Genomic DNA, 16,203 nt, shown 5'->3' with positions numbered 1-16,203 from the left:
TGAAAAATGGAAAAAAAATAGTATGTAAAAATACATTCCTATGGAAATCCATTGTAAGCCAAGAATTGAAATAAATATGAGACCATGGTATGTTGAAATGTATTCTTATGAAAATTTATTGTAAGTTAAGAATCAATATAAGTATGAAACCATAGTTAGTGTGTATAAATGTTTGATCCTTGTGGAAATGTAAGGTAAACTTCACGAAGACAGAAACTTTGGTTTCACTTATTGCTACTACCTTTGGACCTCAAACAGTGTTTGGTACAGAGTAGACACTGAATCAATATATGCCTCAAAGATTGAATATAACATGTCTGAATTTAACAGAAGAACTAAGGAATGATGTGAATATTTGTTATATAACTGTAAGCATATAGTCTCATGTGCTGGTTTTCTTTCCATTTGGAAAATGAAGTCATTAGACTCATTGACTTCAAACGACGATCTTGTTAAGTTTAGTGTCTTCATTAAATATGTGGCAATAATTACTCATAGCAACTTCAAAATTTTGTTTTAAAAATAGGATATCTAGCTACATCTTCAATGACAATTGTAGATGAAAATGTGTTGACACCAGACCCAACTCCTCAAAGTGAGTATAGTAAGTCTTTCCTTCTATGTATCATTTCCAAAGAACTCATACATCTTACTGTGATATCTAGAATATTAAGGTTTGTGTAAAGGCTATGTTTTTCATTTGGTGCTGGTATTTTGACTTTGAGTTTGCCTGTAGTGACTAGGTATGGATAAGATTATTATTGTAGTCTTAGTAGTAAAAGTTGATAGTATGTATTATACTATACTTTTCATTTGTCAAGGAACTTTAAGGTAATATAAGTAACCGAGTTACAAGGATAGAAAAGGAAACACATCGGTAGCAAGATAACATTAAACTAGAAACACAGAGCACTGACCTCAGAACCATTAGATCTGAGCAGAGGACATTTGCCTTGTTCCCAAAGTTGCACATTAAAAGCAGTACATCAAAGCAAAGCTAAATTACAGCTTTATAAGGGAAAAAAAGGTGGATTCTAAAAATAATTTTGTTTTTCAGCCAGCAATTCCAGCATGACAACTAAAGATGTCAACTATTCCCAGCCCTCCAGTGGGACAGATGCCAAGAACTGTTGAGTATTACCATGGGTCTTCCATTCATTCACCCCAGCACATGTATTCAACATCCACTATGCCCTATGTTCATAACCATATTGTTGAACATTTATAAATCACCTACCATATTTAAATGTAGGTGACTAGAATACACACATAGACATGGCAGATCTAAGTCCCAAATTCTTTGTGAGGAGAGACAGATATATGGTAACTGATGGTACAAAGAAGAAAACTCAATACACAGACATGGGGAGAGTCACAGATGGGCAGCAGGGACTGCCATGGCACCTGGGAAATTGTCATGAAACTGAGGAGCCTAAGGTAGGTGCAATGGTACACACCTGTAATCCCAGCATTTGGGGAGTGGAAAAGCAAGGATAAAGACTTCAAAAACAGCCATGCAGCTAATTCAAGGTCATCTTCTGCTGCTTAGATCGCTCTTAAGACTTGATGTACTACTGCCTGTCTCCTGAAAGGCATAGGAAGGAGGAAGGGAGTGGGAAAGAGGAAAGGTGATAGAACCAAAAACCAAGGAGTATGTTAGAGAGCATTCGTAGTACATGTGTAGGAAAGCCCAAGTGAGTCAGGATATGCATATCAGTAATAAAAAGGAAAGCGAATGAACTCTCAGGCCTGGATGAAGAGCTATTGACAGACAGTTGCTGGCTGCTGGGGAGAAAGACTTGATTTTCTTTAAGGGTGTGGTCCATGATAGGTGATCATCCATGAGTATGGGCGGTCCATACTTATGCGTCTATGGGTAGCAATAATGAGGGAGAGAGAGAGAGAGAGAGAGAGAGAGAGAGAGAGAGAGAGAGAGACAGAGAGAGAGAGAGAGAGACAGAGACACAGAGACACAGAGACACAGAGACACAAAGAGACACAGAGAGGGAGAATAAAAAGGAAGAAGAGATATATGATAGATTAGATAGACTGTATACATGTATGAACTTCTCAAAGAATAAATTTCAACATTATATTTTTTAAATAGAAGATATTATCCAAGGCATCATTGTAACGAGAAACAACCAAGAGGACACATACTGCCTCTTAATTACAAAAGACAAAGAGTCGCACAGGGGAGGCAACATGAAAGCAGAACAAACAGAAGCGAAGGCACGGCTGGCCTCCTCCGGTGCAAATTAAATTTAACTGGTGGCACCTAGAGCACCCACATTGAACAGCATTTAAGTTATATATCTAAAACCTATTAAAAAAATCTGTACTTGCTGGCTCAGTCATTAGGTCCCTGGATGTTTGTCCTCAGGAAAAGAGAGAGAAAAAAGAATTCATACAGTATCAGCCTTTATTTATTTCTTTTATCTCTTTGGTGGACCTCAGGCCCAGAGCTGGATTAATCATAATCTTTCATTCATCGCATGCTTCCATCATTAGGCAATTGAATACCCTCCATAATTTAATGTTTATTTTATTGGATATATTATAATTGATACCTGTGTTTAAACTTAGTGCCCCAAAACAGGGCATGAAAATGCAGTACCCACATGGGGGAATGTTGAAAGAGATGCACAGATATGTGGGGTTTAGATGACGTATGCCACAGTGGACGATGGTGAAAAGAAGGAAGTTTGCAGCAAACATACCTGCAATATTGGTAATTTGTAAGAAAAGAAGCATTCAAATGCACTCTTACCCTGCACATTATGCAGGAGCAAGTTGCATATTGTTGAAGGTATTTTTTAATTTTATAAACTTTATTATTAAAAAAAACTATAGAAACCAAAACCTCACAGACCAAAACTAACCAGTCTGTACAATTCAATGAACTTCTTCACAGTAAGATTAAGAATAGTTTGAGATCTTGATATCAAAATAAAAACATTAAAATAGGTATCAAAAGTATGGTTTTTCTCCTAGCTCTAAAAAGGAATGATAAGTTAGGGTAGAACTAAGAAATCTGGTTCACACCAACCAAAGAATAAGGATGGGCTGGCCTGCCCCCCCCCACACATATATAGCAGCAGATATGCAGCTTGGTCTTCATGATGGTACCCCAACAACTGGAGCAGAGGTTGTCCATGGCTCTGTTGCCTGTCTATGGATCCTACTCCCTTAACTGGGCTGCCTGGTCTGCTCTCAGTGGGAGAGGAGGTGCCTAGTCCTGCAGTAGCTTGATATGAAGGAGTGGATTGATACTCAGCAGAGTCCTCGCCCTTCTCAGAGGAGAAGGGGATGGGGGAGGGCTGTGTAATGGGAGACCGGGGAGCTATAATTGGGATGTAAAATGGATAAATAATTAATTACAAAAAGAATAAGAAATCTGGTTCATGAGAAGATATTTTTTTAAAATGTTGTAAATGCAAGTTTCACTGAGGGAGAAGATGCTTGTCACAAATCTCACAATGGAAAGGGCCCAATAACTTTATATCTGTGTATGGAGAGGCAGGAGGGGCTGGCACAGTGGGAACCAGTATGCGCAATGCGGGCAAGCATGGGGACCTGAGTTCAGATGCCCATTGTTCACAGCAAGAGTCGGGCATAACTATGCATGCCTTTCAGCCCAGCTGTAAAGAGAGGAATGGGGGGGGGGGAGCCAGGTAAAGACAAGGTTGCCAAGGCTTGGTTGCAGGCCAGGGGAATGGGATGATAGAGGAGGACCCCTGACTGACATCCTTCTATGAGAAAAAAATAAAACCCTCCCTCTTTAAATACAAATTCAAGAGACTAACAAAGGTGAAACAGTTTTTATTATCTGGTTCTGCAGAATGGACCCCAGCATAGAGAAGAGGCAACAATGGCCGGCATGCTGATTTAAATTTTTAAAATCCATTATCCCAGGAAATTGCTGCACTCCATTTCCCATAGGCTGGTACTCTAGCAAGTTACAATCTTCATGCTACTGGGGCATTTTTTTTTTTTTGTTCTTATTCATTATTCTCACTCTTTGTTATGTGACTGCCCTGTGACCAAATGTCATGAGCCACTTTTTTTATTGGATATATTTCTTTATTTACATTTCAAATGTTATTCCCTTTCCCAGTTCCCCTGTCCATAAGCCCCATCTCCTCCCTCCCCCATAAGGTGTTCCCCCCCATCCATCCCCCCTTACTGCCCCCACTCAACATTCCCCTGCACTTTTTTTTAACTTGTAACCTCAGTCCCTAAAGTGACACCTGCACAAGTCCCTGGAACACCACTGAAAGCTATTCAGACATTCAGATAAACGAAAGAATACTTGTTGGTTACAGGGTAGAAATTTCATAGCCGTGACCATAAAAGTTTATTGAGGCTGTTATTGGAAAAGACCGAATTCCAAGATAAACTTACATTGTGCACATAAGCTATTTTATATTTTAATTCACACCATAATGCTTTTTAATGTGTGATCATTTCATTATTTATGAGGTTTTCTTAAATTCTACTAGGATATAGAATATGGAAGAACATGAACCTAGAACTTTTGACCTCTTGTGCACTGCCTTACGTACCCTCCTATCTACAATGACGGGCACACAGTGAACGCCTGGATAATTGCTTATGGAGACAGACGATGATTCAAGCAGACACACAGAGAGACACAGAAAAATGAAAGGATTTACTTAATTGGAAAATGTGTACCTTATTTTTGAAACAATGTTTCTTGTAGCTCAAGTTGGCCTCAAACTCACTATAAACCTGAGGATGACTTGAATTGGACCTCAGCTCCTCCTGCCTCGTGGGTGCTGGGATTAGAGGCCTGTGTACAACCACACCTAGTTCTATCTGTGGTGGTCTAATATAATATTGTTATTATATTAGACTGTGTTAGGGATATAGGTACAGACAGAAGGAGGGGAGAAAGGGAGGAAAGGAGGAAGGAAAACGACGAATAGAAAACTCTTGCTATCCTATACATCAGTATAGGGTAGGGCATAGCGGTGATCCAAGGCAGTTTCTCTCTCAGAAACTAGGAAACAAAGATCCCATGTGGCTTTGTCTTGATTTATGGTTTATATACTTCATTCCTAGTCTTTTTTGTTTTCATGCAGTTCATAATGAAACGAACTGCTGTGGTCTTTCGCATTTTCTGTTCTTTACCATTTGAAAACTTCATTTGTCCACGGACATCTCCCTAGTGTTCTTATTCTCAAATGAACTCAGAAACAGTTAAGGTCTAGACAGGGACTCTGACATCCGTCCGACAAAGGATGTTTCACTGTCCGTGCAGACCCACATTCTGAATACTTCTCGAATAAAATATGATTGTTCTCACTCTGTAAGTTTAAAAGGAGAAAAAAAAATCCCAGTGGGTTGCTCAATTTATAATCATTCACGAAAATCCATTAGAATCCAAAAAGCTGAAATTGACTGCTCACTCCTCGACTCTTTTGAAACACGTCGCTGCCAGTTGAATCGGGCCGTAATGTGACGTGCAATATTGGATGATGCATTTGGCAAGGTTGGGGACAAACATTGGTAATGGGATTTTTTTCTCCTCTCAATATGCTTATTTCAATAGATTTATGAAGTACTTACAAGAAGAAAAAGAATGATAATGGATAGATTTCTGTTTCTAGGTCCTTTGCTGCTTGTGAACATGGTCTTGGGAGATTTACTTTATGAACCTCATGCATATTTAAATGCTGCTACCCTTTTGATTGCATTGCATTTATCTGCATTTATAAGAATATGTGTAATGCAGTCTTGTGCTATCATTTTGTTTATTAACTTAAAGAGATCTACGCTAGGATTTAAATTTTTTGGACTCTAATCCTACTTTACTTCAGCTTCTGGATTTCCTGGTATCTGGAACTGAAATGCCTATTTTACATTAAGGGCCTATAAAATGGGGCTATTCTGCCAGGCCACCTTCACAGCACCATGGGTGAGGTTAATCACTTCTTGGAACACATTTTCACCTCAGTGCTCAGGTGATCAGGCCATGGAGTGGAAAATTGAATCTTAATTACTTTCTTCCTGATTTCCCTTGCCATCCACCTGGTCTAGTGAAGCTGAAAGCCACATTGAAACCAGTCAGTCTGAGGAAGACTAGCAAAAAAGCATTGCAGGTCTCCATGCCCTGAAGCCTCTGACTCATTATAGTACCAAAGTCAGCAAGCTCATGCTCAACAACAAACATACATACACATACACACACACACACACACACACACACACACACACACACACACCCCTGTACACATGTGTACATGCACACATATACACACATATCACACACAGGGGTGCACACACACACACACACATACACACACAGACATGTGTACACATACACACATAGACATTTGCACACACATATATATACACACAAAGATTCATGTACACACATACACATGTACATATAAACATGCATATACAAAGACATGTATATACATACATACATACACAGTTTCATGTTATGGGACTCAGAGTTACCACTACTGACTTTTATAGATTTTATTGTGCTCTTTTTTTTTTCTTTCTGAGGTACAATCCTTATTGGGCTCACACCAGGAGTCCATTAGGACCTCTGTAAACTTGCTGACTTTCTTCTCCATGTTCCTCTCTTCTTGTTTCTGTAGCCTCACGAGCTGCTTCTTCTTCTGATAGTGGATCTCAGCCTTTTCCTTCCACCTCTCCTCCCAAATGGATCTCCCTGCCTCATACTTCCACCGGACCCCAGGAACCAGACTCCCCAGGTAAGCAAACTTTCTCATAGATGTCAGTTGCACAACCTTGAAAGCAGTAGGAGCCATTGTTTGCCTTTTCTTGTCATGAGGCTGAGAGATCCTATCCAACACCTTGAGGTTTTCCCAGACAGCCTGGCCTCACTTTGTCTTGTGGGACAACATGCCGCACACAGTGTGCCAAAAAATGGGGCAGGCAGCTTGGGGCTCAGAAGTGGTAGGGGCCAAGAGAGGAGCCGGTGTTCATTAGCTTTCGAGGAAAGACAAGGTACTTTAACTGGTTTCTGTAGAAATTTCCATTTGGGCTAATATCCACTTATCAATGAGTGCATACGATGTGTGTTTTTCTGTGATTGGGTTACCTCACTCAGGATGATATTTTCCAGTTCCATCCATTTGCCTATGAATTTCATAAAGCCATTGTTTTTGATAGCTGAGTAGTATTCCATTTTCATAATACTTTACTTTTATTAAATTAGTTGATAATAAAATGAAAAAAAGAAAAGAAATTTCCAGAAATGTTAGTGCCCTCACAGCATACAGACACAAGCTTCCAGCCTAGTAGTATTTGCTTGGCCACCAGGCTGTCTAGAGCTGCAGCTGTCCATCACTAGATCCTGCCCCCTCCACCCTCTTTACCAGATGCCTGAAAAACTTTGTGTCCGTAGACCATAAATTACTTAACTTTTGAATGTTTTGCTGCTTTCTTCAGTTTTACAAATGTATTTCTTACTCTGCCCCTAATCCTGGCTAGACTTTTTCAGATTCTTGTTATTAATACAGCTTAAGGATTGTACAGCAGTCTTTTTGTACAGCAGTCCTTCTGTGTTCCTCCAGCAGAGGAAGATGAGGAGACTAGACTTGAGTCACACTTACAATCGCAGCACTTGGGGAGATAAGGCAACAGGGTCAGGAAGGAGGATCAGGAGTTCCAGACTTTCCTGTGCTATGTAGTGAAAGCCTCTTTCAGAAATGAAAGGGAGGAGGCTTTCAATGAGTCAGTGGTGGCAGGATCAAGTCCTCTCAGAACCTCAGGCAGTGATGCAGTGTCCCTTGTAGTCCTTGTTGTTTTCCTTGTTGATTCGGCTGCCTAAATTCTACGTTCCTGACCTCCACTTTTCACTCTTGGCTCACATCCCATTCTACTCTCTCTCCTCTAAAGCCTGGTCTACCTCCCATCCCTCCACTGCTTCCTCTGAAGTCAGTCTCAAGAGAAAATGTTAAATCTCCAATTGAAACTTCTACTTTATTAGAATGTCATTTCCTGCAGTTGCAAAGACTGTGGGTACTATCTTAATGTTCTGTTTGGGTACCTTGTGAGGCTCCCATCTGTGACCTGACTGGCCATGGCAAAACCAGATGCAGTAGTTAGCACCACTGTGTAGGACGACCCCATATCCATACATGTCCCTCTTGATTGGAAAAGCAGGGCAAATGAAAGACCACCCAGATCCCTGCATCTCTCTATGGATGTTCTTTGCCACCTCAGCCATTGTTCCATACAAAATAATCAAGGACTTAAAAATACTCCCTGGTCGAAGATTTGACAGCTGAGAAACAGCTCATTGAAAGTCAACCATGGCAGGATACCTGCCTACTATCCTAGCACTTGCAAGGTGCAAATAGGAAGATCAGGAGTTCAAAGTCATCCTAAAGTACATAACAAATTCAAGGCTGACATGGGATTTGTGAGACCCTGACTCAAGAGTGAAAATGAGGAAAGTCATCCATATGTATAAAATGATGCAAAAATGCTCTCACATACTCAGTTGACATCGACAACCCTCTACGACTAACAGAAATTATCTGTGGTTTCATCAAAGGAACTGCAGACATTAGAACAAAGTCTAATGGCACATAGGCGTGCAAATGCTTATATGCCAACTTTAGACAATGGTTTAACAAAACTACTTCTTAAAAAGAACTGCAAGAACTCAGAAGATAATGGACGTAGATATGACTCAACGTAGATTTAACCACAATTGGAAGCAGTTGCTAATGTGCTATAATTTCCTAGACAACTGTCAACAGGACTTAAGTAACTAGCAAAAGTGACGGTACCTAATGAAGTAGGATGCACTGAAATTGATTAAACTCTTACTGTAGGTGAGAAGTGCCCTCTCCTGATCAACAAACTTTACCAGGAGCCAAAGGATATAAGGGCTTACATGAGCTTCTACAACATGGTATCCCTATGTTCATAGTTGTGGCTTAATATTGGTTTCATACAAGAGAATGCTATTGACCATTCTGGTGTTTGTTATTCCCACATCAAAGCCATGCTCGTTCTGGATTTCAATGAATACAGATGTTCAAAATATTTAAAAGATGATGAACTCAGGTATTTACCAATCATGATGCGGTCTTAACATAGAACATTTTGTTCAAACACAGAACTCAGCATCATTATGCTAGAAGACTCCCCAGGGGAGACTAAAAACTGGAAAATGAGATAGCTAAAAGTTGGATATATAAGTGACACGTCTGGGTGATCTTTCATAAATCTACCAGTTTAATAAAAGGCAGGTCATTGGAGGAAGCCAACTCTGCCTTATAGAGAATTCGGTACAGAAGCATGCTTCAGGAAGACTATTCTCTCCTGGGAGAAAGCAATATAAAAACTATTTATAGCAGCGGGAGGAAGGGTTCAGTTGTTAGGTGCTTGCCTTGTATGTATGAAGACCTCGCTTCAAACTCACAGAGACCATGTAAATATGATATGGGTGTGGCAGTCTGCCTGTAGTTTAGCATGGGAAGGAAAAGGCAGGTGCCCAGGCCCAAACAACAACAGCAAGCCAGCTAATTGGACCAGCTGTATCAGAAAACCCTGGACTTCAATGAGAGATTCTGATTCAATGAATAAGGGGAAAGAGCGATTGAGGATAATTTCAAAATTAAACCCAAGTCTCTGTATGCAATCACACCTCCATGTATACACACATCCACATGAGCATGTGCCCATGCCACAAGCAGACATGCCAAATACACAAGGAAAAGAGGAAGGCAAATAGGAGAAGTCATCTCTTCATCTTGCTGAAGGACTTTGGTGTTGAAATTCGTTCAGTACCCATTTCAAGTGTTTTAAAGTCACATCAAATGGAAGCTTCTTTTTCACTTCTCTCACTACCACTAAATTCATAACACAAATAAAACAATAACTCTTAAAGCAAAAAGCAAGCAAGGTGGTGTGGTGGCTCATGACTCTAATGACAGCACGAGAGAGAAAGGGGTGGGAGGGAGAGGGGGAGGGAGGGGGAGGGGGAGGGAGAAGGGAGAGGGAGAGAGAGAGAGAGAGAGAGAGAGAGAGAGAGAGAGAGAGAGAGAGAAGAATCAAGACAAAAATGAGGCCAGTCTGGTTATAGAGAGGTCCAGAGACCAAACAAATAAAATAAAATGCGTAAAAATAACTCTCTCCTTTTCCAAAGTGGGTTTTGCATTTTAATTTTATTCTATTTTGTAATATGTTTTATTCGCAGAAGAAATGTTACACTGGTGGAAAGTTAAGTTTATTGAATCACCAATTTGCATAATTTTAAGTACCACTACGTATATAATTGGTGTGGATTGTGATGATGATTTTAACCATCTTCTTGAATTGTATTAAGTTTGTTTTGTTTTTTTTTATTTAAGAAAAAAATCAGTAGTGATAAGAAACAAAATTCCTTTCCACATTTAGGACAAAATCGTTAGTGTTCAATGATTACTAATTATTATAGAATGTTCTTCATTGATTCACTGACAATAAACACACAGTGAAAAAATATTTTTGCTTAAAATACAAATTTGTCCTAAATTGATAACAGTTATTCAACCATTTTTACCTTAGCATAAAATAATACACTCCATCCTTTCTTGCAAATATAATCTGAAAGGATACCACAAGATTCCAGGCTGTGAAAGTAAGATATCAAAGCAACACTATACTGAGAAAAATTAGTTTATCCTGAAAAGAGAGAGAGAGAGAGAGAGAGAAAGAGAGAGAGAGAGAAAGCAAATCTGCTGCTACCTTTACTTTGCAGAAATCCTGACCTGTTCCCAATTGTTTCTTAATTAGTCATTGCGTGTTTGTCAATAAAATTACTGTCTCATAATCGCTTAACCACAAAAATTGAGCATTAAGCAAATGATCAGTCGATCATCTGTAGATCTCAGCATACTATCTAGAACAAAATTTATTCAAGGTCCCTGAGGAGGGTCGGAGGGTTATACAGCAGTAGACGCAGCTTCTATATGCTGCTTTTATCGTGGCAGCTGCTGTTGACAAGCACAGGAAACAGCAAGAAAACAACGTTTTGGTTTCATCCATTCAACTGCTTAGGTCTTGGCACACATTAAAGGCCCCGACTGGAAACATTACACCAGTAGTATTTTAAATGAATAAGTACAGAGTGTTTCTATTGACGGCAAGCATACACCTCTGTAGTCGTCTTCCTCTACATTCTTCTGGATGCTTGTTTTCCAAGTCAAGTGCCGGTCAAAACATGAGTCTTTTTTTTTTCTAGAGATAGAACAATGAGTGAAACTGAGTTGATAGCTCTGTTTCCAAAAGCATGTATGCTGTCTGAGTTCACTGCCATCCTCTCAAGGGAAAAGCTTGCCTCTAGGTGCCGCATAGACACCGTGCCAGGACTAACAAGGCCAGGCAGTGGCTACGGAGGTCTGTTAGGTCACTACTGACGCAGTTAAGTGTTGACCAGAAATGCCAGAGATCCACAAGCACTAATGTCTTTCTTCTCCACAAATGCTCCAGCAGGGTGTCCAAGTTCTACTGACATGGTCACATGACCAAAGCCACCGTAACACATGGGGGCTTTCCTTTCTTCCCATCTTTCTGCTTCTCCATGGGAGGAGCATGAAAGCAGTTGACAGCCTACTCTGCTTTCTGGGAGAGTTTTCTTCCATTCTTCCCTGTTTCAAAATGACTAATGCAGTCCACTTTCATTCTTATGGGAGAACAAGACCACATGTTTTACAAAGACAATGAATATCTTTTCTCTTTTCTCATGGCTCTAGAGGCTAGGAGCTCAAGGTCAAGATACAGGTAGGTATTTGATGAAGACCTTACTAGGTCCTCACATAACACAAAGTCGAAAGACCAGGATGAGCACGATAAGAAGCCTCTTTCATGAGGGTCTTTAGACCCTTCATCAGGGGAGAAGCTCCTGTAGTGTAAAGTGTAAAGACACTTCGAAAAGGCTCCCTTCTCACTGGTCTAGTATTGTCAACACCTTTTAGAGGAGGCACATCCACTCAAGAGAAAGGCTTGCCTCTAGGTGCTGCGTAGACACTGTGCCAGGGATTAAATCTCAACACGTCTGTCATCAAAACTTTTCCAACCTCCCCACTAATTTCCCAATTAGTTAGGCTTAAAGCCATTAACATCCCTTCAAACCCCACTCTATTTGGAATAATCAAATACTGCAAGAATGCTCATTATACTAAGTGTCCATTAATACACTTTTTCCAAATTGTTAAATTCGATTAATTATTTAGGCAAAAAACTATGACTAGAAAAGTTGACTCTGCTTATCTTCTTCCACGAGCAGTTTCATGGATACCTACAGACGCATACACTTCAGCCCCTTCAGATGCAAGCTTAACTTCTCACGGTGAGTACCTGCGAAAGTTGGAGTGACACAGAAGAATCTCTGAAGACGACCTTCTACTCTATTGGAGCATGGCGAATCAGTACTTTAATTAGCTGAATTTCAGCTAACATGTGAGATTATGGCTGTTATTCAGAAATCTACAGATACATTTCTTTAAACAGTCAGGAAATTGCACTCATGGGCAACTGTTAGATAGATCCCAGATCTCCAGCCTTGCTTTGCCAAGGTCTTTAGAATTAAATTGAATGTAAAAAAACATTTCCTTAGCCCAGTCAGCTATTCAGAGACCATTCAAATTGAGATATTTTTCCTAGTAATACTTGAAATTCAGTTATGAGTTTGTGTCAGTTGATCTTATTGAAATGACTATCAAGATAGATTCATTGTTGCCTTTATATCTCTAGATGTCATCATCCATACAACCAAAGAATTTCCGGATGTCCTCACAACTGCAAATGGAACTACTAAAATTAAACATGGCCACGTCACAGGTGAGGTCTTTTATTTTTTGTTTCTTTACTCAGCAAATACTTTTGAGCCCCTTTTCAGAAACTCAGCACTTGCTGAGTATACAGTGATGCTGGTGTCTGACAGATTATGGTCTATTGGAGATGACCTGTAAAAAAGAAATACAGCAAAATTAAACTTGTTTGTGACAAGAGTTTTGATAAAGTGTTTTCACAATCTAACAGAAGGACATGGGTTTAACTAGAGAATAGGAAACTTGATGAAGTGCTTATATTTTAAGTCAAAATGTGGAGGAGGAGAAAGGGAATAAGAATTAGCTAGTTGAAAAGTAGAAGAAATATTATGAAAACATAATTCGAGTCATGAAAGATTGTTGCAATAAAGAGTACTTCTGGAGCTCAACTAATAAAAATTATGTCAGTGCAAAATTGAATTCCCTGTTTTACACCTAGAAAGAGCGAGGGCTTCAGTGAAGTTTGAACCTTCACAGAAAGCACGATCATTAAGCCATAGGGACATGTGTTCATGTAGTCCTAGAATGTTGCTGACAAGAAACTTATTCAACTATTGCCTGTCGTCTTCTATAAGAAGGAATGTATGGCCACAGTAGATGAACACCCCATAATACTTGGGGAAAATATGTCTCTTTCATATGAAAATTTATGGGTTTTGTGAAGTCAAGGATCAGACATGGTACCTTATGCATGCTGAGCAAATATTCAACTACTGGGCTATAAAGAGCTACAGAGGTCCCTCTCTCTTTTCGGCAATAACCTTCATCTCTTTTTATGCCTACTTCAGGAATCACAGTTAATAAACCCAGAGATGGAATGTCCTGGCCTGTGGCTGTCGCGACTTTGCTATTTTTCTGCATACTGTTGTTCGGGCTTGGAGTGAGAAAATGGTGTCAGTATCAAAACGAAATGTGAGTATATCAAGATATGTAGACGCTGACCATTTTCCATCATAAAATATTTACTCGGTACAAAAACTACAGGGCCTTCCTCTCACAATTTAATGAGCAAGCCAGGCTTCTAGAACCTCAGAGAGGATGCACAATCTTCCCAAGATCATTCAGTGAGGGCTCAATGCACAGATCCTGACTTAGTCTCTCTCTCTCTCTCTCTCTCTCTCTCTGCACCAGTTTGCTTCTCTAGAACAGCAGATGCTGTGCACAGGTCAGTAGGCATGAAACAAGAACGGAGCCTCCCCTCACCACGGAGCTAAAACTGATTGTTTCCTTTTAATCTTCATTATTTTTTCATTTCCATGCATTTTTAAGCTGACTAGATCAGCTGGGCCCAGATGCTCTAGTGTGAGATTGAATAAGAGACATAATTTTTAAGACCTTTGCAGCTGCTCTCCATTGGGGAGGGTGTCTCCTGCCTATCTCCCCTTTGCCACAAGAAGGGGGAAAGGGCTACTTTATTTTCCTAAATTCTCTCTTCAGGCGTCTGAAGTAACATGCAATGGTAACGCTCTCTTTTCTGATTCAGCTCTTGGGGATGAGTTTGAACCAGTCCATGATTCCAGGAGCCCGCACAATACAGAGTGCTGCTCTCCTTGTGTCTGCTCTCTGATAGCAGCCATTGCTACACCACATCCTCTTCCCAGTGTATCCCTGAAGCCCATCACAGGTATGCCAAACAGGCATCCTGCCTACCACATACATCCCAGGAAAGTTATAAATATGGCCCAACATGTTTGAAGATGGGAATGTCATGTTATGAAGCCAAAGTGAACTCTCCTGCTCTGTGACTATGTATAACAAATATTTCATGTTAATTAAAAACAAAATCAGCTGGCCAGTGGTGCCTCATATCTTTAATCCTAACACTAGGAAGGCAGAAGCAAGAGGATCTCTATGAATTCGAGGCCTGCCTAGTCTACGGCATGAGTTCCAGGACAGGTAGAGCCACACAGAGAAACCTTGTCTCAAAAATAAAATCAATATTCTATTTTTTTTAATCCAAGGACTGTATCTTAGCCACTCTATGACCATAAAAATTCATATTTTTTCTAAAAAATGTAAGTCCACCTTTTGATATATTTCCAAGCCTCCCTTGAAGCATCCACAAACAAGGTAATAAGAATTAGAGACTAGAGGAATGGAAAGATGACCTAGTGCTTAGGGCTTAGGAGCACTTGCTGATCTCGCATAGGACCTAAGGTTAGTTCCCAGCATCTGTGTAACTCACAACCTCATGGAGCAGTTACTTTATTGCCTCCTCTGGTCTTTGAGTGTCTCTGCACTCCTACTTGGCATGGACAAAAATAAAAATAAATCTCTTTAAAATTAGTGACATTTATATTAAAATAAATGGGAGTACAAATAGTAAGTTTTTAAATTACTCTCTGTTCAAATGTATTATATAAGGACAAAATATGCAAAATATTCTCTCTCTCTCTCTCTCTCTCTCTCTCTCTCTCTCTCTCTCTCCTTCCCATTCTCTTTGCCAAATCTCTTTCTAAGTTGGGATGCTATTGACCGCCAGAGCATAAACATAAAAACAACCTAACAAATATGTACCTATTTTCTGCTATCAAAACACTTGAGCATTGGCACAATAAAACCTGGCACTAACCCGGACGTTTGGTGTACATGAGACAGAGGTGCATTGTGCTAATATGAGATAGAACTTTGCACAAAGACAACTTCAAGAGTGCCTTCTCCTGCCAACTAACCCAGGAGTAGGAACACCTTGCCTCCCACCCGTACCAGATCCTCAGTGTGTACGTGCGTCTATACATAAAGGTTGAGGGTAGAGTTAGCAATGTTGCTGTTTGAAAAAGTCCTTGAGTTGGGGATTTAGCTCAGTGGTAGAGCGCTTGCCTAGGAAGCGCAAGGCCCTGGGTTCGGTCCCCAGCTCCAAAAAAAAAAGGAAAAAAAAAAAAAACCAAAAACAAACAAACAAACGAAAAAGTCCTTGAATTTTATGTTTCTGTCTCAGGAGGGATGTTCTACCCATGTAAGAGTAAAACTCCTTCCATTAGGAGGCAGTTGCCATGGAGATTATGGGATCTGGTTACAAGACTTCAGTTGCTGGCCTGCTTCCCTTCAGCAAGTGTCTTAAAACCTCTGTGCTTCAGTTCTGTCTGTGGAACAGTGATTATAATAATTCTTAGGTACAAAATAAATAATGCCAGGATAAAAATCACTTTGCAAACTATAAACATTAACAATAATATGTGTGTGTGTGTGTGTGTGTGTGTGGTATATTTATCATTATATTGTATTACAATATGTTATATCACATCTTATATTTATTATATGTACAATTAATAGGTGATAAATAGAACTCCATATTCATTAATAATATGATAATAATAAATAATAAGATAATTTGCAGAGTTAAGCTCCCCAAAATTCTATGAAAATGAAGATT

The 16,203-nt window shown here is 39.8% G+C and overlaps 1 protein-coding gene across 1 annotated transcript in view; it reads left to right on the top strand.

Annotated features, from left to right (window-relative positions):
• Positions 1–16,203, top strand: part of Cd96 (CD96 molecule) — a 73,106-nt gene that overhangs the window by 56,570 nt on the left and 333 nt on the right. The window contains exons 9-14 of the mRNA XM_032899296.1: positions 527–595; positions 1,058–1,129; positions 6,636–6,752; positions 12,287–12,349; positions 12,754–12,840; positions 13,619–13,742. Of these exons, the coding sequence (XP_032755187.1) occupies positions 527–595; positions 1,058–1,129; positions 6,636–6,752; positions 12,287–12,349; positions 12,754–12,840; positions 13,619–13,742 (532 nt within the window). The remainder of the gene's footprint in view (positions 1–526; positions 596–1,057; positions 1,130–6,635; positions 6,753–12,286; positions 12,350–12,753; positions 12,841–13,618; positions 13,743–16,203) is intronic.

Source organism: Rattus rattus, chromosome 4 (assembly GCF_011064425.1).
Source record: "Rattus rattus isolate New Zealand chromosome 4, Rrattus_CSIRO_v1, whole genome shotgun sequence".
Lineage (NCBI taxonomy): Eukaryota > Metazoa > Chordata > Mammalia > Rodentia > Muridae > Rattus > Rattus rattus.
The sequence above is the reverse complement of the archived record's forward strand: the minus strand, read 5'-3'. Positions and strand labels throughout refer to the sequence as shown.